The following is a 23974-nucleotide window of genomic DNA, read 5'->3' as shown; positions in this document are numbered from 1 at the left end:
AAAACACAGGTACAAGAAGTGCTGCCAGTTAGCTCTCAGTATGGGACCAGTATTTCTTCATCTCTGTTGTATCCTGGTGAGCTGCATGAACATTTGATGGCTACCAAAGTGGTATCACTTTTGTTGCAAAACCCTGGCATTGAAAAATATGCAGGTAGCTGTGCCAAAGAAAGTAAAGGTATCGTCGTAGCCTTCTGCACACAGGAGAAAAAACACCTGTGTAAGAAGGGATATGTGAACCTGAAATACTGACTTTGAGAGGTTAATTCCTGAAACCTGCTGTAAATGGAATAGTCTGCCATGGTAAAACCCTCAAAGATCAGGAGACCTACTTAAAAATGATGATGTCAAGAAAAAAAGAAAGTATCCAGTTCTTGTTTATTGTCTGGTTCATTGATATTACACTTCTTTGCTTTTCATAGCAGTCATAAGAGCAAAAAGGCCTACTCTTTAAAAAAAGCGGTAATCACCAACTTTTCCCTGTTACTAGATACTTCTAGAATATGCAATACTAATAAACACTCCCAAGGTATTTTCAGGGCCCTGGTGCCTAACCCTGCAGACGAAGGAAGATACTGTACTGGGGAAACATAATTAATTGTCGGAAATTAATTTCTTCAATGCTTAGGACTGTTTCCAACCCCTGCCACAAAGCACAGTGTGTTGAAGAAATTTCACAGTAGGGGCATTTTGAGTCCTCTAAACCCATTTCCATTTGGCAGGAGCAATAGGTTCTGCAGATCTTAAAATATTAGGCAATATTAAAAACAAATAATAGGAGTCAGGGGTTTATTAACATATGAAAGTATGTTAGTAATCTACTTTTAATTGGTAGTGCTCCAGAATCCTACCTGAAACACACATTATCAGAATAGAAGCTGTCATTTTAGTATACAGGAATTAAATGATAACATAACTAAGTGATGATGATAACATTAAGTGATATCATGCTTCTCTGAACAGAATGAGCTCAAAAACAGTGTAGCAAATATCTGGCATAATCCAGCCTCTGCTGCTGTGCTTTTGAAACCTCTTGTTCTACATTCAACACTTCTTTCCTGTTTTTTAGCGTTCCATGGTAAAACCCATCCACCAATGTCAACAACTGATGTCTCTGCTCATTTGAAAGTCTTTTATAAGGGTAAACCTTGGAGTTCAGCATGACCACAGTAAGGTTAAATAAGGTAAAAAACCCTGCCTCTTGCAAGACGTCTGTTGATTCACATACTCCACTAGGATTAAACTTGAAGCCCTTTCTGTTAGGCCCCTTTAGTTTTGGCATCTTGTCTCCTGCAATTAATTCTTAAAGTCTTTTTGAGAGTGTCTTCTGTCTCTGCTGTTGAAGGAAACTACCTCTGCTGGAACCATCTTTTCCAACCTGCTTCTGGAGTCAAAAGAAACCAAAAATGTGTGTACCACTTGGAAGCCATGATGCAGAGGCATGTGGCATCAGGAGGGCTAAAGAGCCAGATATGTTCAGCAGGTAGCTTTGTTCACCTGGCAGTTGCCTAGCAGGTAACCTGTTGACTTTTTCTGGGAAGGGCTTGGAAAATTACTGGGAAAGCTGGACATGTACAAATAAGAAGTGGTGCAAAGGGGGCATCTCTTTTTTACAGTATTTTCTTTAAAAATTTACCTGCTATGCTTTTAAACTGGTAAGATCAGCACTGGGTCTGGGGCTCTAGGAAGATAACACCTCTTTCTGATACTCTGTCAAATCCCTAAATAAAGACCCCTTGTAAGGGAGAAGGAGACAATTTGGCCAGTTTTTCAGAAGTGCTGTTACTAAAATTTGTGTGAGCTGTGGGTGTTTTGGCTCCTTTGAGAATCCAGGCTCTCTGGAGAGCATTCACACTCTTTTTTCGTAGCAGGTCTCTTATTTTTATTCTCTATTCTCTTGCTGTCTTTTCCCAACAATGTGACCCTCACAGGTCATGTGCACCCAAGGAAGAGGAGGAAGGGCAGAAGGTTTAAGGCAACTCCCTTTCCCAGTCACTAGGATCAGGTAGAAAGAAGCCTTCCATTACTGACCTGCCAAATCTGTAGCTCCTGATTCAAGACTGGATTGTGCTATGATTAATGAAACATGTTTAGTAGTCTCATTTGAGCTTTTAATGGTCTGTTATCTGCATTATGGCTTTAGCATACCCTTCATTGTGATTGATAGCCTGTTTGGAAATAGGAAGCAGGGTAGAGGGCTTCTTTGAGGTGTGCACACTGAATAGAGAAAAGTGAAAATAGCTCGGTAGTGTTTGAAGTGCCGTGTTAATCCTTTAGGAATCCTTTAGGATAAATCTCTGTGAGGGCCAGTGAATGCACATGTACCTGAGCTAGTTAACTGCACTGGCAAAATATTATGTTGCACTGATAGTTCCTGCTGAGAAATGGCAAAACTACACAGTGGTAAAACACTGTATTAACACAATTGTAAGGCTTTTGCTACTTCAACCAGCTAAGGTTGCCAGACACTGTGGTATGCCAGGTTCATCCACCTTTCCTTTCCTGTGTGTTTCAGTCTTTTCTACAAGCCATAACATGCTTCTGTTCTTCCCTACATCAGCAGTAGGGTAAACACAGCTCCCTCTTGAATCAATCAATTTCCTGTGTCTTAAGTTTAGTGGGAGGATTGCTGACATGCAGATTTGGATGTTATTTAGCCACTTGTTTTGCCAGCCATGAGCCTGCAGGGATTATGTTGCAGGTGAGAGAACAACCTTCAGGAGTACCTAGCAAGCATCTACAATTTAAATTTAATGACCTTATTTAGTGAAGTACTTAATCATAGGCTGAAGTGTTAAAGCTCATGAGTAGTCTCATTGACTTAAGCAAGATTGAAAATGATGATGCACTGAGATACAGCATTGAGTTAGGGCAGATTATATCAGAGCCTGTCCTGGCTAATAGATTCAGGGCCAAGTGTTGCTCTCCACCAGCATCCTCTTTTATCCCCCTCATTGAGCAGTGTCTGCCAAATGTGGTCTTTCCAGCTGCAGAGGATATGTGAAGTACTAGCTTCCTCTTAGGCCTTTGATGCTGAAATTTAGGCTGAAGTTTAAGATCATTGAGTTCAGAATTGGAAAAAAGATGGAGCAGTCAGCAGAATGTCACAGTTGACCATGACGAATTGCTGGTGCTCCCCACTGGCACATGCTATGGCAGATGTTGCATGCCTGAGGCTACAGAGCTCAATGATCCCTAGGAAGAACAGCTCCTGCCCACAACTCGTAAATTCTTAACACTAAAACAGTTTCATAACTAAACTTCAGCAGGTTAAAAGTGTTTGCAGCAAGAAAGGGAAACTAACTAGAAACCTCCAGTTTCTATATAAGACTAGTTTTGGCCTCTTTTGCTTTAATTTTTGAGCTCTCCTATGTCATAAACTGTTAGTATAACCGTTTTGACCAATTTTTTATAAATATTAGGAATATGTCATCTCTGTGTCCATCTGAACATGCACCTGTCAGTTTGCTTGTCACTGGTCTGCCTATTGTGTTGTTGCATGGAAGATGTGAATTTTGTCATCCATTTCTTCATCGTCTTTATTCACATTCATGAATTATTCTGGTCATTTAATGCATCCTAGCTCTGCATTTTGTGGATATCTGTTCTTGGTAGCAGCAAATCTGTCAGTTTAATTGCTTTCTCTTTAGACTCAAACTTTTTCTCATTAAGTCAGTGAGTAATCATCTTATGTTATTGAGGATACTAGGGTGGAAAAGTTGTTACTGGTTCTCTTTGAATTCTTGTATTTAATAAAATGAACTACCTAAATAATAATCCCTCCCCTCTGTTTCTGAAATGCTATTACTTCCTTTCAGGCACATGGTAGCTTCAGTCTATTTGCTTTTTAATTAAAAGTAAGTTTTCAGCTGTGTCTTTTCATCATCAGAATTTTCTGTCACCTTGAAATGAAGGCTCTGGCATTGTCTTTTAAATTATGGAGCACTGAGCGACGAGGGGAGTTCAGTTTAGAGTATACATTAATCTTCTTAACTACTCTCATCAACCTGACTGTCCAGTCTGCTGTGGTTTCAGTATTCCTGTTTGCTGTCCCCCCTCTGTCTCCCCACCAATATTTATAAAATGTCAATATAATCTCTCCATGCTTGCTAATTACTGAATTCTGTATTCTTTGTGTTCTGACATGTTACAAAACACTTCCCAAGGTCGTGTCTGACATTAATAAGTGGGTGAAGAGAGCTTTTTCTTTGCCATTTTGTTACCAGAACTTGGAGTTGAAAGCAGCTTTGCTGGGGGAGTGGCTTTACTCCCTCTGGGAAAGCATTGTGTGTCTTTTTTTTCTTTTAACTTCACTGATATGCAAAAGATCTAAAAAGTTAATCCTTTAGGAAGAGATGAACTAATTTGCAATCTTAGCAACTATTTCGACTCTTCTGTTGAATCAAGGAAAAAGGTTCATGATTTATACACATTAACATTGTCACAGTGTATTGGCAAACTTTGTTGCTCATGAAATAAGTTGATAAAATCCATAGAGGGATTGAGAAGGAGAAGAGCAGTTCCACCAAGTGGAACAGCAGGGATCTGAGCTCTGTTTCCCAGCTCTGCCGCAGACATAAGTGGGCACTTTGCTGCCTCTGCAGTCCTGGGTTCTGTTTGTGGGTTCCTTTCTTCATCCCGTTCTGTCTTGCCTAGTCATTCCAAGGGGTGTGTGTGTGTAGAGACCCTAGCTCTGGATAAGCTCCCCTTGTCCAAATAAATTCCTCACAGGAATTAATATTTTCCTCACTGAGCCCTTTTTACACTGGGAATTGATAGTTCCCTCTGATTTATCTCATGTTTAGCCTCAGTGGAATAATTGCTGAAGATTTCCTGTGAATACGTGAAGTTGTACCTGTCTGGTTTCATTGTGGTTTCTGAGGTGCCATTTTCAGTACACCTGAATGATTGCTGTCAGACACTTTTAGAGGGCAAGTACTACCATTTGCTGTGAAATTGAACGTCTAGGGCCACACATGAGTCTGGTGCTTTCTACTTGCAGAGTTTCTCCCCATGAAAACATCACATTGGATGTACTCTCAGTGATCAAACAGCAACATCCAAAACCGTCCATGCTGGTAGCATTTCCAAAATCATGGTTGGATTAATTTTCACTTGAAAAGTGAAAGTTGTTAGTTTTAGTTTACCTTGCTCTTCTAAGGAGCTAAACTTGGGCTATTCTGGATTAGAATTCATGAGGCCCAGTTTCCCAAATGGCAAAGCCTCTCCTACACAGCATGTGCTCCATGGAGCGTGCCTTGGCCAGAGGGTGCCTTGCCAGCAATTCTGTTCTTGGTCTGACAACTTTCCTCACCGACTTGCCTGGAATGGGAAAGTGGGAGGTTGCTAATCAGCAGCAAAGACCAGCAGCTGGTGTTTTTGTGAGAAAATATATAAAACCCAGAAAATACATGAAAAACACTTTATTCTTCTGTAGTATAAATTTACTGAGCCAAATTCTAACCTGCTACAAGTTGGAATGGCTCCACTTGAGATAAAAGAGTCATGCCTGCTTGCTGTGTCTGAATATTTACTCCTTCAGGTCAATTTGTGAGGGTCAAATGGAGGGTCTTCATTCCCTGTCACACAGAGTCCCACCACTGAATCACTTTATCAGGACTCACAGCAGGTGCTATTGCTGACATATAAGACCACCCTCTTAAGTATATTTTATTCAGTTGCCTTTTAAGGCTAGAAGTGCTGGCAAGTTTTGAGGACTTGACAGTACTGGTGTTCACTGGAGCACCCTTGACAGATATCATCCAAGGACACACATACCTGTGCAGCAGAACACATCAAATTTTAATGCAAACCCAGAGACATGAGGTACAGTTCCATTGCTCAAGTATGGTCTACAGTGCAAATTGAAGCTGATAAATGGAAATAAATCTGAGAAGAGAGCAAATTCCTTGTGCAAAGAGACAGGGACCAGAGATTTTCTAGTGTCAAGTCCAGATTGAACTTAATGTTCAAAGCTACTGCAACATGGCTGTGAAGTGGCATATTCTTTAGAACAGTCCACTAAAAAAAATTAAAAATCAGTGAACGAAGTTATGTACTGAACTAAGCCTGAAGTTATGAATCAAATTAGTTAATCTTCAAAAAGTGATTGACGCATTAAAGTCTTTATTACCCACAATAACCTTAAAAACTTTCTCACAAGCCTCTGTGATTATCAGCTCCCCAGCAAATTAACTGTACCACAGTCATGTCTTCCTGTAGTTACTGATTAGCCTAATCAAAGCAAACATATATAAAGGAGGGTTGGAATTTTTCTCCCCTTCCCAGTCAAATATGACCCACTTACCACTCTTATTCAGGAATATGTCTCAATCTGTCACCATGGAAATCATTTGATGTCACAAATATGAGATTTTAGAATCAGTTAATATGTCAGGCAGGTAGACCAAGACTAATTACAAAGGAGAAAAATTAATTTTAACACACATGCATTTATTGACAGTAAGTAATGATGGGAAAGGAAATTAGGCAGCAGCTCATTATTGTTAAGTGGTCCAGAAGAAATACATCAAACTTTTTATGAAAGCTGCTGTAAGTATTTAAATCACTTCTGGATTATACTGTGGAAACATTTTAATATGTGCAGTATCATACACCTTGGAGCTTACGAGAGACCTTCACTCTATAATTCTTAGGTAGAATTATATTATTATTATTCCATTAGCAGTTTCATATGCTTGTTTCCATATTTCCCCCCCCTCTGCTCCCTGGTACATGTTATTGTTACAGGCATATTTATAGTGTTAGTTTCTCTCTCATTCACAGTGACTTACTAATAGAGAACATCCAGAAATTATTAGAATCATTAAAAGATACTCCTTGTTTGTTAACATTGTTCAGAAGGGTTGATCTGGTTTCTGCTGCATATGGACATATGCATGTGTATAGTTGTGTAAGCAAAAACTCACTGAAATTACTGAGTGTTAGGTCTTGGTTTTTATTGCACTTACATTCACACAGACTGTTCATTTAATGACTATTCACACAGAACATTTATTGACTGGTTTTGCTGGTTTTGAGAGCAAAGAATCCAGAGGCTGTTTCTCAAACAGTAGAGTTGAAAATAAATTATTATAAAAATTTGTAATATTTGTTTTATCTAACTCTTCTTCTTTTTCCCTTCGGAAAATTATTTATTGTACCATCCATGCAGCACAGGGAATAATAAAGTTTAGCTGTAGGTAGATTTTTCATCTTTGTTGTCATTTGAAGAGATTATGACAAGGTTTCTTAGACCTAAAAATCCATTCACAATACTTTATTCTTTGATGCATCTGTAATGGTTTTGTTTTTTTTTTTTTAATGGCTTGCAATTAAAAGGAAAAAAAAAAGGATTGATTTGCTTTCTGCTGTAAGAAGTAGACATCCAGTATGAAAAATGACAACACCTTTCTCTTCTGAAGGGAGGTAGTAAGGATTTGCATTAATGACCAGCAGAGTTCTTCCCCACTGGGATTTCTTCCAGCCAAGATACTAGTCCAAATAGAAAGAAATAGCTTGAAGTCATTCTGTCCTAGTTGACAGTGACTAGAGAATTAAGTCCAAATCCTTGCATTTTATCCACCAGTAGATTATTCCATTCAATTCTGCTGCCAAATGAAGTCCAACCAAGTTCAGGTATTCATTACTCAAAACAGTTTTCTAAATGTGACTTTAAAAACATTTTTATGGAAACATTAAAATTTCTCTCCCGGCTCAACCATGACTTCACGTGTTCTTCAGTGCAGTCCATAGAAACACTAGGTACCTGTCTCTCAGTTCTCTCGCCTAGGTTTGCTGTGTCTCATAGTTGCTGATGGAGGCCTTGAGAGACAGAGAATATTTTGGACCTACTGGCCTTAACTAAGCAACCCCGCAATGTTGGTTCTCCCTTCTGGTACTGCAGAAAATACATCTCAGGAAGAAACTATGTCTTAAATTTGGTGGGTTTTCCCCTTGTTGGTTTCAGGGGTCAAAAAATCCTTTGTTCTACACAAACTTAGTATTTTCTTAAGAAGCAAGGTTTCCTTATTTTCCATTGTTTCTGTGAAACAAGAACGTTACAATCCCTTTTCTCCCTCAGAGTCCTCTAGCAGAATGCTAATGTTGAGTAAGAGCTCGTTGAAATGACTGGCAGCTTTACTTTAAGAAGAATTCCTGTGTTTAAACCTCTCATATCATGGAGGTACATTACCTTTCTGGTCTGGAAGCTCTTTTTCTCCAGTCATGCATTTGCCTGATGTTGCAACCATCTTGGCTGAAGGAGAAAAGTATGCAAGGAGATAACTTTCAAGGTAGTTCGATTTATCCTAATGCTCTTGCCAGTGAGTCACTACTGTTTTGATCATTTTGGTTTTGAACTACAGACTCAATAGATTGTAAGAAGCAAACGAAGGGAAGTGTTTTTCTCTCTTGCAGCAATTTAGAAAATGATTTTCATGTTTCATCTACACAAAGATGATTTAATTAAATACTTTAATCCTGGCCACAAATAGTTTGTGTAGTGGTTCAGTGAGAGAAGTTCAGTATTGTCTTGTCATAGAGTGTTTACTTAATCCTGTCGTACCTGCTCGATAATTACTCTCTCAGATCTGTCCTTGCGTTAGCTACAAAATTAGCTTAGAGGACTTGGAGGAAAGGAGGAGGGAAAAAATCCTTCAAATTAGTTATAATTTATAATTGCTCTTGAGTCAGCCCTCCTTCAGTCTTTCTGAGGGGTGAACCTCCCCATCTGTCATGAAATGAAATAACATCAGTACTTTTCAATTTCTAGAGCTGGTCAGAATCTGATAAAGATATATAAGTCTTGCCTCCACTTCCAAAACAGATAATGACCTCTTTTTAATGCCTTTGTGTCTTAAGTCACATCTCACATAAATATTTCTTTCTTTTAGTGCAGACATACTCCTACAATTCACTTCCTTGCAGCATTGATCTTGTAAGCTTAAATTGAAAATTGTTTATTTTTCTTTCATGGAGACAGGAGCTCAGTTACTCTTCATGTGGTGATAAAAAATGTAAGGTTGTCCCAGTATCTGATCTATGCCTTGGAGTTTGTTTCCTCATGCAATTAATGGGCTAAGTGACAGAATAAGAGCTTTAAATTCAACCAGAAGATCACGTCTTACTCTAGAAGGACAAAACTAGCATTTCATGTGTTACAGAGGGTGGTCTTGTGTTCTGCTCTTTTTTGTTACTTTGAGTAAGTAAGTGCTCTTTATGATCTTTAAAATGATCTTTACATTTCTTATTTCAGTTTGCAAAGCACAATTGACCATCCATATCTTACAGCATCGAATGCAGAGAGAAAGATCTTACGAATTAGACAGAAAACAAGCTTGTCATGAAGAAGTTTGTTTCTGAAAACACTTGGGGCGTGATAGGAAGCAAGTGTAGATCCAAGCTAAAAGTAGTGTTAATGAAGTGTGGAGTTAAGAAATGACCCAGAGGGTCACTTATGACACTGTAATAGAAGGTGACTGAAACTGGATGGATTAAAATATGAGATAATTAGGATGGACTTGAAAAAAAAAATCTGTGCACAGATGATACTGCAAGAGTTTTTCAGAACCACCTACATTATCTTTGGTTTGTGAAGAGTACATCCTAGGCAGGTCTGTCTGGGACTACACAATTGAATTTTATAAGTTAGTACAATGTTTGTGCACCTCCAGAAAAGAATCATGGAAAAGGAAGATCAGTTCTGCCTTCTAAAAGGACAGAGCTGGAAACTGAAGTGAGATACTGAAGGGAGCCTTGCACAAATCTGCCCTCAGTGCTCCCAAAGGATTTACCTTTTTTAGAGATTAGAACAGATTATCTGTAAACGTCCCATTTACTGGATGCTTTTGGAGCAATAAACTGATGTCCTGACAATTTTGTTTGGAGTGATTTAAGAAATTATTGCTATCATCTCTTCAGTATTTTTCCATGAGCTAAATGAGCAGGCTTTATGAGGACTTACTGTCCCTCTCACTCTCCATACAGCCATTGTGCAGGAGCAGTGGAGAGGGCTGCAGCTAAAACAGATAGCTGGACACCGAGATGAATTGGGTGGGCAGTAACTCCTGCCATGGGATGGTAATTTCTCAAATTAGTGTGCTTGCTTCTGCAGCATTTATGTGGCTTAGGTCTGAATTCTCACAGTGTTAAATCCAATGGAAGTAAAGATTTCATCACTACGTTTAACTGGGTCTTACTGATCTTCCTACTATGCAGCCAAAATAGTCTTCTATATTCCGTTTTTTGTTTTTTTTTTTTACTTACTGCCTTTCTAATCTGCAAATGCATATATAAACTTCTTGTTGGTTTTTAGTATTTGAAAGGCAATCCATTTTTAATTTGCAAAAATATTAAATATGTTTCTGTTGTAATTTGTATTTGGCTTAATGGCTATGCAGCATGACTGACAAAAGGTGACATCAGTTTCCACTACATGGAACTATGAGCCAATAAAGGGTCTAGTCTGATATGTGATTATCTGATGAGCGAGGGATTTCTTTTTTTCCTACCCAAGAAAGACTGAGAGGGAAGCCCTTTGTTTTGTAATTTATTTCTTCTTTATCACAGAAGAGGCTTATGATACAGATAGGCTGTGAATAATTTTCTCATACTTACCTCATGGATTTATTCCCTTTTTTAAGAGCAGGTACAGTGTGCTATCTGACATTTGTGCTTATGAGGGAGTGAGTTAGCTAGGTCCATTTTAGAGATTTCAGTTTTAATTTTGTTTTCCATCTCATCCTTAAACAGGTGAAGAGGAAAATGAGTAAATAGAAATTTACTGCTATTTGACTTGATGTTTTTACCCTTTTGATTGCAAAATTTATTGAGATGCAAGATAGATTCAAAATTCATAACAGCATTTTACTACTTCATAAAGCAGACGTTGCTTACACTTCATGCATTAGTACGGATTAAGGGGATTAGCGGATACCAGAGCTCCCTGCCCTTTGCATGCTTTCCTGCTGCAATTGCACACTTGGCTTCCTGCTTCTTGATGTCCTCAGAATTCTTAATTCTTTCATGCGCCTCTCTCATTTTACTGTGGAAATATGATGATTTTTCAATATTTGAGATGATCATTTTGATTCTTTAGTATTTCTGAATGAACACTTGAGTGCTAAACCTTGCTATAAAAGTCACTTTAAAAAAAGCAGTAAAAGTAGGCTGGGATTAAAAAAGAGATACTGTTGTTTAAATTTAAATCTAGATGGAGTTTCTATACATAATTAATAAAGAAGTTCACAAAAGTTTTTCCAAGATGCTGGTAGGCACCTTATTTTTAACCACTCGGGCATTTAAAGTTCTGCTGCTGTGCCTGCCTACAGATGCTGTTGTTTTGCTCAAGCCCAGCAAATGCTAGCTATTTTCAGCCTAAATCCATTTTACATCTTGCCTCTCCTGCACATAACCTTTTAGAAGATCCACACGAGTTGACCTCATTACAGGGGATGAGTTTGTGGGGTTTGTGGAGTGCTACTGTGCTGTTTTCCATACTACTGTAGAGGCCAGAAGAGGGAGGGAGGGCCTGTGTGAGAAGTTGGAGTGATGCATTTTCATGGATGCAGATGACATGTGAGGCAGTCTGCAGTCTGACCAGGTGCAAAGCCCTTCAGCTTCCAGGAGGAGAACCAGAAAGACTTTTCTAAACATTAGGACCAGTAGACTTCTGCCCTCTTCTTGCTTTTTATCATATACTGTCAACGTTATCCAGTGAGCAAACTCCCAGTAATGAACTCTGGGTCTCTCCCCATCTGTCTCACTAAATGCCATTTGGAGCAAGCGCCTTTTCATTTGACAATAAAATCAATGAATGAAATATTAGAAGCTTGAACGATATGATGCACAGAATACATTATGGGACTTGTTGTGTTTCAGTGGACAGCAAGTCTTGCCCTTTCTTCCTGTTATCACCAATAGATCTACTTAGTAAAACTGGTGCCTTCTGCTAATCTCTCACGTCTTTGCCTTTGGACTTCAACTCTTTTGCAACACTTCAAAGTCTCTCTGACTCAGGGCTGTGTGATAAAATTCTTTATTTCCTGTGCTCTATTGGCCTCCCATTTTTCATGTTTGTCTTAATTAAAGCCTGACCTGCACTAACTAAATAATTAAACAACAGAGAGGGAGAGGGAACTTAAGCTGATTTTCATAACACTTATTTTTATCCCTTTACTTAGTTGAGATAGCCTTCTTGCTCTTTGCTCGAAGATTCTTCAGAACAGCAGGAATCACTCATTACTAAGCCAATAAACAGAGACAAACAGGAAATATCAGTGCTGAGACAGACTAGTGTTAAACATCTGAAAACCACTGGTATTATCCACGGAGTGTTCTCCAAAAGACTGAAGAATGGGGGGTTTATTGCTTTTTCCAAGCCTTACTGGATTCTGCATCAGGAATATTAACCATTTTGTAGTCATGCAAGCAAAATGGGTCATATGTGTAGTAAACAGCCATAAACTAAGAAAGTAAACTAGTTAATGCTTGCTAGCAATCTACAAGGCATCCTGCACAATTTATTCTTGGAGCTGAAGGTACTGAACTCAATGCGAGCTCAAGATGGCTTCGCAGTTTTACCTTTGCACCCATCATGACTTTGTAGTATTAGACATGCTGGCAAAGCTGAGCCAATGCAAGGTATGGTTTCAAGCTGGGTTCACAAGTAAACATATTTTCAGCAAGAGAACATCTCAACCACTTTACCCTTTAAATCCAGATCTCTCCAGAGTACAAATTGAAAGAGAGAGAAGAACATAGAGAAAGGATGGTTGTTTTCAAATTTAAGGCCAATTCTCTGCACATTTATGAGGTATTTGCAGTGGTCCATCTCTTGCTGAGAAAATAACTTAAACACTTCTGTTTTCCAAGTTGTTTTCTTCTTTTCCACTGCCTGAGTGCAGGATCCTATTTAGGGAGGCTGCAGCTCACTGAAGAGGTGACCTGTCTCTGATTGCACAGATGGTCAAGAAAAGAACGAGGAACAGATCCCAAGACTCTTTGAGTTCATCACTAAAGCATGAGATATCTGATACAGCCACTGTTTTATAGCATCTGGCAGGAGCATCTCTTACTCTGTAGGCTCAAGATGCAAAACAGCAAGTTGTTGTCTGGTATCAGAGCTCTGTCCTATTTCCTGATACAGGTTTAATTGTGCTTAATCATTAGGTGTGGACAAATATTCGTTGTGTCACCTTACTGTCTTGTACTCCTGATGCATAAATAATTCCTAGCAGTAGTGTTTGTGAGCTCTAACCTGTCTTGAAGCTAGTAATTAAAAGGATAAAGTGAGCTGTTTACACAAACCAATTGTCAGTGTAGTGAGTGCGCTTAATTTCATTGGCAAGAAGTGCAAGGCAGGTAGCATCATCTTATTGCAGTCTGTGTCTACTGAAGAGACAGCTCCTGAATTTTCATCTAGAAGAATTTGCAGAGGTTGATAAAGTCACATAGCCAAAGGGAAATGCAAAGCTTGTTTATTTTTTTAACAGAACTGAACCCAACAGAGGGGAAAAATAATGTCAACATTGTTGGATTTCAACACAACATACTATAACTTGGCAACCTTTTTCACATTAAGCAGATAGCTACAGCCCTTTTCTATATTTTTTCTGATTTGTTTTGATTTTTTTAATTGTCACTAAAAAACCAACACTTTTCATATTGTTCATCTTGAGCAGAGAGGGTTCTGCCTCTGCTTCTGCATTTTGGATTTTCTCTGATTCTTGGGGAAAGTTCTTATGATACATACACTGATTTCTTGCTTAAAAACATTCTTGGTGTGTTAATCAATTTAAAAGATTTGTTCCTTCTAAATAAAAAGAAAAGGGGGCTAATATCTTGCTGTTGATACATGATAGCTGCCCAAAAGGATATAAGTAGGAAGCTGTGCACAGTTTCCTTGAGCATTCTTTGGAATATTAAGAAGCTCTAACTCTCTTTCTCTAATTCCTTGCTAGCAAAGAAGTTTACTATTCCAACAACCTCAGACAACAATCACTGAAACCTGATGAAGAGTAGTGATGCAGTAATTTGGTGAAAATGAGGGACAAACAGCTTTGAACCTCTGTTACCTGTTGCAAATATGAGTTAAGATCATTCAGCTATCACTACTGAAAAATGCAGCTGCCTGAACATCAAGAGGAAAGTGATGAGACATGCCTGGAATCCCAAGGGATGTACCCAAAGTAAATCTATGTCAGGGCAGCACACAGCATTCAAAGATGTGGCAGGGAAAAAACTCAGCCATCAGTGGACCCAGTGAGCTGACAGCTGCTTGAAGGTGAGCTGAGTGGGGATTTCTGAGTGATTACTGGCAGTGATAGTTTAGGCACTAGGCTCTCATTAGGGACAATTTCTCAGTGTCTAAAATCGGTGCTCTGGGTCTCACAAGTCCTGGCACCTATTCCTAGATCACCACTCACCTCCCCAGTGACCTTGGAAGTGTCATTCCATCACCATAAGCCTCAGTTTCTCCTGCTGTAAGTTCTCCTTAATGAAGTGCTGCTACTGAAAGGCATCACATCAGAGCCTTATTGATCACACATTGCGTCCTGCTGCTGGCTGCCCGTGACTGAGACACGTTTCACAGATGGGCTTTGTGCCAACAAAAATGTGCCTATCAGGGCCTTATCCTCTTTGTAAAATTGATGCACTTAAGACGGGCAGAGTCATAGTGCATGGATAGTTGCTTTCTTGCTCTTCACAGTTTTATTGCATTATCTTTGGCAGCAAAAAAAAAAAAGAAAGCATTTTTTGTTCAGTGATCACTTATTTCTTCATAGCCCAAATTCAAGCAGTGGTTTTAAAACCTTGCATATTCCTGAAACTCTGGACCCTTTCTCTCAAATCAGTGCTTGAATATTAGAAGGGGTGGATTTGAATTGACTTTGTTTACAAGGATGTTTTGCTGCTTTCAGAGAAAGAGGTTTTCAATTTTACAAGAGTGTGGAGTTTTACACTGAATAAATCAAAAATTTAAAAGGAGACCATGATAAGGGAGAAGCCATTGGTGTTAGTAAAAAAGTAAGGTGTGTAATCAGGGCAGTGGGTACATCTTGCTGACCTCCTGCAGCCTGGTTATCAAAGTATTTACCAGCTGGAAACAGTTTGTATGAAGTCTCCTATTGCTTGTTAGATATCTGTTGTTAATTAGATGGCAGTTCTACTGCTGGGACTATTTGTACTATAAACAGTAACATAAAAACAGAGGTGAGGAGGGACTGGCTCAGCAGCCCATGTAGGTATAGGCCTCTCTTCTGCTCAAGCTTGCAATTGCACAACCATTTCATTCTTCTCCAGACTCCATTCCAGAGCACATTTCATGGCAATGAGTTGGGCACGTCACAGAATGGGTCCAGGTTGGAAGGGGCCGCAGAAAATCTCAACAAAGTTTTGTTACAAAATGAAAGGCTTTTTTCCTATGCTTACCCTCTTGTACTCAGCTGCTGAGAATCCATTTCACTGAAATTCTGCAGATGAAAGTGCTGCAAACATTAATGATAGATTTACTAGCTTTGCTGGGGTTTGCTGGACTTCTCACTGTCCTCTTAATTTTTCTAACAAGCTCCTTGGAGGACACTAGAAGATGAGCGGAAACCCAATATATTTTTTTCTCTTGATTGATTTCATTCTTTCATCTTTCCTTATGAAGATGAATCAGATCTAGGTCTTCACCCCAACCTTTCTCAATCCAGTTCTGTATGCTTCATCCTCTTGATCACCTTTTATGTATGCCTTTTGAATTCTCCCTCCTACCACATACAAAATATTTGTCATGTTTCTCTCTGAATAGACTCCTGCCAAGTTATTTTTCTTCTCCAGTCTGATTTGCTTTACTTTCTTTTGTCCTTGTCACCTCAGCATCTCTGACTACATCCCAGAAGTCAGCTGATAACATTGCTTTACATCCTTGTTTCAGCCTTGCCAGAGTTTGCCTTATTCCTTATTCATTTGCTCTTTTCTCTTCCATTGAGTCAACCTGGGTCATCTTGCCTTTCTCTACCCTTGATTTATTGTATCTACCTCTGCCTCATTTGTCTACCATCCATTCTTAGCAGGTATTCACTGCCTGTATCCTCTCTTCTGAGCCTGCTGTACCTTCAGTGAGCTTCTCCTTGGCCACCTTCTCATCCAACCTGTGCCTTAATAACTGCCCGTGCAATATTTAGTCCGTGAGTATTAGTCCACTAAGAAGGAGAAATGGTTGCCGAGGGACAGCAATGTACTAAATGCAAATGAGATATCAAGCAAAAAAGTTTAACTTTTGCAGGGGGCATTTTTCCGTGAAACTTCACATTTCCGTATGTAATAAAGTTCTTCACAGCAGAGACTATATATTTGCACACACTTATCTGTACATATTTATGCATTTTTTTATGTATGTGCATGTGAACATGTGCATACAAATGTAATGCATGTATGTGTCACATATTTGCACACCTGTGAAATAAATGCAGAGCAGGGGTTAAAGCATTCAATTCTGCTGAACGCAGTGTATCCTGTACCATACAAGTGTATGAGACCGTGTCAGACTGTATTTTTAGGGTCTGGCACACTTGTATTATATCCCACCCACAAAATTTTATGTGTGTATTGTACATTGGATTCATGGTAACATTTCTAAAGAAAATTTTAGAGGAAAGTCCTGAGGGATTTTGTGCTTGAAATAAATTTTCAGAGGTAAGTCAGGGCGTTTGTTGCATGAGAAGACAGTCTCTTTTAGGAATGAGAGAGGACATGGCAGTAGAAGAGAGGAATGAGCCTGGGAGCAGAAAAAAACATGCATTTATATAGGCAGTGCAAGAATTGCAAAGGGCAGTGATAGTGAGGATGAAGAACTTGAGCTTGACAGTGATCTGAAGAGGTGGATGAGAGATGTGGCAGAAGTGAAATATTGTGGAAGCCACTTATTTTGTATGAACCAATATATGGTCGAGGGCAGGAAGGCCATCAAGAAAGGGTCAGTCACTCAGGCAAGATTTAATATGCAGTGCAACACATTCAGCTGATACCAGTCAGCTTAAGTACACTAATTTCATTGAAATCATGCTGATTTATACCAGCTAAGGATGTGGCCTCACAAATTTCAGAAAGGAAGGGTGTGTTATGCAGGTGTTTAAAGGCTAAAGAAAAAGAAATTAGGAGAAGCAGAAAAGAGGCAAAAGGCATTAATCAAAGATTTTAACTCTGAATCATGCAGAAAATAACTCTGCTTCATTGCACCAGTATAGATTCAACCAGTATAGATTCGGCTAGTCTTGGCACTGTTCATCTGGCTTGGTGCTGGCCAATTTAGAATATTTCCAGCATTCATAATATGTATGTTTTCCCCTCTTCCCTTCTGTCAGTTTTTTATTCTCTATTTCTATGTCTCATTTTGGGAGCAGAATGCTGCAGTTCTGAATCCTGCCAAGCTTGAATCTTAAATTTTTGTTGAGTCCTTCTCCTCTCTTTCAGCTTACACTGAAGACCTGCACTGCTCTGGCAGTATCTGGCTGTAGCTCCGGCATTCATGTCTGTATTATATTCCTAATTATCTAAACCATGGCTTTTAGAGTAGTTAGAAGTAGCAAGACAGAGTTCTGCTCTGTTCTACTTTAAGAGTCTCCACAGTGTAGAAATTTCTTACTTATTATGTTTTTAGAGGCTGAAAACTACTTTACACTTGATTTTAACTTTGAAGGCTCTATCAAATACAACTAAACCTTGCAAATCCAACAACCAGGAGAAGTGAGCTGAGTCTTTTCAGTGATACCAGCTCATCCTTTGGCCATGGGAAATCAAGTGACACTCCAGCCCTTCCTTCTCCTTTAATATGCCTTCTTATTTTCCCCTTTCTGGAAACAGTCTGATGTCCTGAGAGAGTGCAATTCACACTTAAGTGCTAGCAGTAGGTCCAGTGCTCTTACTTTAATTGCAGTGGAGTCATGTAAAAGCCCCACTATAGGTTTAAAAGAAAAAAAAAACTTCCACTAAGGAAGATGTTGAAAGTACCTGTAATAACTGCAATTTCTTACTACTATTTTTATTGTTTTTTATAGCAAAATACATCAAGACAAGAGCTGAGGTTAAGGTCCTGTGTACCACAGACTGCAGAGAAGGTGAAATCCTCTAAAAATGGGAAAAAATAGGGCAGAATAGGAAAATATTATTCACAGGCACTGAGACTGGCACCAAGAAAAAGCAGCAGATACCAGACCCAACATGAAAAATAGCTGATACTCCTTCAGATGTGCCATGTGCTATGAGTCACTGTGTCCAGAGGACCCCTATTAAGAAGAGGCACCATACAGCTGCACTGTTGTGCTCCGTGTTGCACAGTTGCTCCTCCCTGCTGCTGGAGACAACTGTGCTGGATGGAGCTTCAGCCTGGCCACGTGCTGCTGCTCTTACCACCCTTCCAGTAGAAAGTAGCATACACTTACTAACTCTGAGGACTTACGCTTGCAACATGTGAGACAGGCAAAATGGAAGGGGCATAAAGTTTTTTTCAGGGAGAATTGAGCTAGAGGCTGTTCAGTGTCACCCAAGAAATCGGTGTCACAGCTGGGAGCTGAGTTAAGGTCTGGAGTCCCCTTCAGTGTCTGAGTTACGGCATAATGCTTTCCCCTCCATTAGCCACCAAAAATCTGTGAAGCAAAAGCAGAATTAATGGCACTGAGTTGTCAGCTTCAGAAGTGTCTGTTTTTCCATGGAAACCTCTTCCCAGCAACAGCCAAGCTTCTCATCGTGAGGGAGCTGTCAGGCAGCTGTTCTGTGCAAAATGCTGTAGCTGCAGCTGCTTTCTGGAGAAGTCTCAACCCACAGCCAGGCAGCACGCAGCCCCATTCCCAGAAATCCAGCTGTAATTCTGCCGGCCTGGTAATTTTTCACAGTGGTCATGCCAGAATCATAGCCTTGTTTTCTCTTGTCTGGCTGTTAGTGGTGATGTATGAAGAAGTAAGAAAGACAGCTTAATTTTCATAAGCTAACTTGTGCCTGGAGTAACAGAGAGTGAGAGGAGCGCACTTAATCATAACTGCAGGGCCAGAACAGAAAATGATAGAACTTTTGCTGTTAGTTGTGGTATTTTATTATAATAACTCTTAGGAAGAAGAAACCGGCAGCTCAGAATGCTGAAAGGTTCAAATCCATTACGGCAGGCACCGTGTTCTCATCTGCTGGAAGAATAGCTCACATAACTCCTTTATGCTTGCCTTTTCCAAAAGGCCATGCTGGGAGGGAACTCTAGTCTATGCTGCCCAGAAAACCTGAATTCAGACTGATGTATGGTCAGAGGTGAAGTGAACCTGGTGATATTTCCTGCAGAACTGTGAGCACCTTGCAGGGGAGGCACAAAGGGTGGCAGAGGGACAGGCTGATCGTGGTCAGAGAACTGTTCAGCGTGCCTGCTCGACACCATGCATCCAGTGCCTCATGTCTGTAACTTTGTGATGCATTTGAAAAAAGTAAATAACTAAATGAAATAGCTGGTACTGGACAGATATTCTCACAATGATTCTTTAAAAAACAAAAATGCATTCAAGCACTGAGTGAAAGCTTTTGAGTGAATTTTTAGTTGGTTGCAATTGGAAGGACACAACTTGGGATTTTTTTTTGTTTGAACTTTGAGATACATGGAATAATGTAGTCTATAGAGTATATATTATGCATCTGTATTATGTGTAACATGAGGACGATTGGACATTCTTAGATGTGATTTTTATATCTTCAGATCAAAATATTTGGGGAATGTCTTCCAGAAAATATTTCTGATTTTCTCTTTTTCTGTATTGATTCAGAATGAAAACCTTTTTGGAAACATTAATATTTGCTATGCATCTAAAGTTCTATTTTCTGGATTACTTCTGCCTTTAGTCAAGATCACAGAGACAATGTAAAGAGAAATAAAATGTATTCTTTATCAAGACAGCAACACTATTCCAGCCTAGAGAAAATAGAAATGTAACTAGAGAAGATGGAAAGCATATCTGCATAATTTTCTCCAAGGTGGCTTGGGAGACAAGCTATCACATCTGCCTAATAGGTTTTTATGCACCAGTAAGAGTTACAACAGCCTGACAAGTTGCATAATGCTCTACCCTAGGACAGTGTGTGAATGTGTGCACATTCCCAGGCCATTGCAAGAGCAAACCAGAGCATGTTAGCTCATACATTCTACTGTGTATTTGTGACAAGCTAAAAGGGCATGTACAGGCAGTTTCCAGCTCAGTTGATACACAGTAAGTCACATTATCTGATCCATGTATCTGAGCCCTAAAGCTTACATGATGTTCATTTCTGCCTTCATCTGTGTCCCATATGAAACCTCAAGGAATACTGGTGAAAGCGAGACTTTTTCTGTTGTCATCAAAAGTAAAGGTAAAATAGAGAAGGAAATTATACAACTACAGTAAATACATGCCAGCATAATTTCCTGAACCTTTTTAAGTTTTATCTTTAGTTTATCATGAGAAATAATAATTATTTCAGGACTGAGATTTTGGATTGGTACATGAGAAATGAAAACCATTGGCAAGCGTTAAGGTTTGTTCATTTTTCCTTATCCATTGGTTTAAAGGTTGAAGTCTGTAGCATGTTGGGAAATCCATGAGGCTAAAATAATGAAAGCAGATTGATGCTCTGTGGTAAAGAAGTTTGGTATCTGCTTCTTGCAAATGGAATTCTGACATTTCTTTTGATGGTAGCTGTACTATCCTGAGAAGGATCTATGGACTGCTGAGTTGTGAAATATGCTATTAGATTATGGGCAGGGTCAGTCTCTTCCTACCAACTATGCCAACTCATGCCAGCCCAGCTGCACCTGCATTTTCTATTGGTTTGGTTTTTTTATTTCTCCTCATCCCTTATTAGCCAATATTTCTTGTCTTGATTTATTCTACTTCAGCTGTAAGGGAGTGGCTATAAACAGGCAGACTTCCAGCTAGGAGTCAACAAGTTTTGTTTTAAATTATGTCCTTCGGCCTCTTTTTGCCTTAGGCTCCTTTCAGCCAGTTGACATCGCTTTCATATTTCCTCACAGTATATGGCTTGTGAAGTCTGATGTGCTCTCCAGTGCGTCCCATGTGTCTCACAGGTTGAGATGCTGTTGTTTATCTGTATGAGCAGAGCTGCATAGGATGTGTTTGCCTCTGGCTTGTAATTTCCTTCATTTGCTTATGCATTGCACTCTGTTAGTATTACCAGTTTTCAGTAGCACCAATGGGTCTTTGATATGATCCTTTTGCTCTCTCCCAGATTTTCCACCTTCTTAAAGAATTACTTATGGGATATAACATGAAAAATTGTATATACTGTATAATAAATATGTAAGGGAATAGGAGATACATCACTGTAAAATAAGGTGAGGAGTGTCATGTTGTCATTAAGATAGAGTAGGATGATGCTAGTGTGGTGTGGAGTGGATTTGGTAATCTCTCAAAGTTATTTTTAGATTCACTTCTTGAATGCTTTCCTAGTGTTCGGGCTTGGTTTTTTTATATGCATTGGCCAATCACTGCTGCTCGCACTCTTTGAAACAGCATTCAAGGCACATTGGGATTACTGACATTCCACTGAATTGCAGATACCACAGGAGACCATTGCAATCACCTTTCAAGCCAATTATAAAATTGAGTTAATCATATGTGTCTCTGTGTCTTGTTCTCAGCCCAACCTTGTATTGGACCATACTGAAATAGCTGTGGTTTTGTGTAAGCAGCATACAATGGTCATTTCAGGCTTGCAGTGCACTGCTGTGACAATACACACAATTTTATGAGCATAGCTGGGATTTGAAAACGAGCCTTCAAAGCATGATGCTTAATTGCTTTCTCAAAAGATTGCAAAATAATTTCCAGTACTAGTCTCAGTGCCCTCACTGAGCATGTCCCTCTTTCAAAGCACCATTCCTTTTCCTTTCTCTGACTAGATCCAAATGCAGTTCTTCCCTTCCCTCCATCATCCATTACCACAGCATCCTTTCAATCGCTTCTCTTATTTACGTTTTATACGCCACATTTTAGGATACATAATTAAGTCCTTATCTATACAAACATTCATTTCTTGGTTGATTTTTAAGCAGTGCAAACCTTCTAGACACATTTGATTTAAAATACATTTTACTCTAGCTGAAGCCAGCTGCTAATCAATGCAAGATAAACTGAAATAAGACTGAAGTCATAATTTCTATGCAGCATTCTACATAGGCTCACCCAAATGACTTCTAAATTACTCTCTTAAATTAAAACAGTGCCACTTTCTTATGTAGGTAAACTTTTCAAATCCAGTATTTTTTGAAGCAAAAGGGATGTGTCACTCTTTTTTCTCAGTCACTCTTTGTGACATTGAGCCTTGTTCTTCAATTATGTTATCTCCATCAGAGTATGAACAGATCTTCATATTAGATGATCATTTTACCAACACTTAATTCTCACCAGGAGGATTCTCCATCATTGTATTCCAAAATCAAGCAGCATTCAGATTTGTCTGGATGACATATTTCTGTCAGCATGACAAAGGTTCCCACAGTGTTTAATTACTCAGGCTAGCCAGGGAAGAAATGAGCCATGCTGAATTTGCTGTTCCAGGCCTGCTTGTCTGTTACATAAGCTGGCTTCTTCTGAAGGCATGGAAGGAAGGCAGCGTCTCATCTTCTGCCTTCTCCTTCCACTGGTTGTCCCTCTCTAGATTTCCTGTATTTTTCCATTTATTTACTGTCTTATATCTTATGATATTCTTGCAATTTGCTCATTTTCCAGGGCAGCAAGTTCTTGGCTTGGTGGAGAACCAGAGTGATTGGTATTTGGGCAATCTCTGGAAGAACCATCGGCCCTGGCCAGCGCTTGGGAGGGGCTACAACACAGGTAGGACCTGAGGGTTTGCTTTGAATTAACACCTGCAGTCAATCTCCTGGTACAGAGAGTATGAGATGTGGTAATTGGCACCTTCATTCCTAAGCTACAGCTAAATTTATCTTTTTAAAAAGGAAAAATGATGCAATGTAATGCATTTTGGAATTTCTGGTCTTCTCTAAATGGTGTTAGAAAAGATTGTGTGACATTCTTGGGGAGGAACAGAGCTTTTCAGCAATCTGACAGGTCCTCAGCACATCTACAAGATTTCTGTCCACGATGACTTGTGACTTGTATATAGGCCTGTCGCCGGTTGGCCACAAGGTTTTCGGGGTGAAGGAAGAGACAAGATGGGCTCCATGATCAGAAGGCTTGATTTATTATGTTATGATATATACATCTATTATAACTATACTAAAAAGAAAAAGAAAAGGAGAGTTTCCAGAAGCTGCTAGCTACCTAAGAATAGAAAGTAAAGAATGAATAACAAACCTTGCTCTCTCGGACTGTGTCCGAGAGAGCTCAGTTGTGGATTGGCCATTATTTCCAAACACTCAATCTGGGCCAATCCAGAACTGGCCTGTTGCATTCCACAGAAGCAGATAACCTATTGTTTATGTCTGGCTGCTGAACTTCTCAGCTTCAGCAGGAAAATCCTAAGAGAGGATTTTTCATAAAAGAAATGTCTGTGACATAGGCCCAGCAAGAGGGAATGAATAGGAGTTGATAGTTTTCTGTAGAGAAATAAATGGTATCACAAAATGTTAGCTAAATAAAGATAATAACCCCTGCAGGACACCAACAGGGTCATAATTGTCCTAGTAAAATGCAAGCTACTGGCCATCAGTTTCTGCTGCCATGAGAAAAGAATAAAGGCACTAGATCAGAGAATTTATTTGGTTACAAGAGACAGGTCTTCCCACTGATTTGTGTTTGGTATGTGAGAAAACATACCAGGTGCACAAAGAACACACACATACACCTAAATCATTTCATTGCAGGCCTTTAAATGCTGATGCAGTGAGTTCGGTTCTCTTTCTCTTTGTAATAAAAGGGCAGAACAGATGGTGAAGCCTCCATTTGGAACAGATGAGTCCATTTAAATATCCCTGAACTATCAGGAAATTACTCACCATAAA

At 39.4% G+C, this 23974-nt stretch overlaps 1 protein-coding gene across 5 annotated transcripts in view; it reads left to right on the top strand.

Annotated features, from left to right (window-relative positions):
• The window catches only part of LARGE1 (LARGE xylosyl- and glucuronyltransferase 1), a 278856-nt gene that overhangs the window by 186864 nt on the left and 68018 nt on the right, over positions 1-23974 (top strand). For all 5 annotated transcript variants that reach the window (XR_004061190.1, XM_030960519.1, XM_030960517.1 and 2 more), the window contains one exon: positions 22743-22847. Coding sequence is in view for 4 of the 5 variants with exons in the window: in XM_030960519.1 (XP_030816379.1) it covers positions 22743-22847 (105 nt within the window). In the remaining variant the exon portion in view is untranslated. The remainder of the gene's footprint in view (positions 1-22742; positions 22848-23974) is intronic.

This window comes from Camarhynchus parvulus, chromosome 1A (genome assembly GCF_901933205.1).
Source record: "Camarhynchus parvulus chromosome 1A, STF_HiC, whole genome shotgun sequence".
Taxonomy (NCBI): domain Eukaryota; kingdom Metazoa; phylum Chordata; class Aves; order Passeriformes; family Thraupidae; genus Camarhynchus; species Camarhynchus parvulus.
The sequence above is the reverse complement of the archived record's forward strand: the minus strand, read 5'-3'. Positions and strand labels throughout refer to the sequence as shown.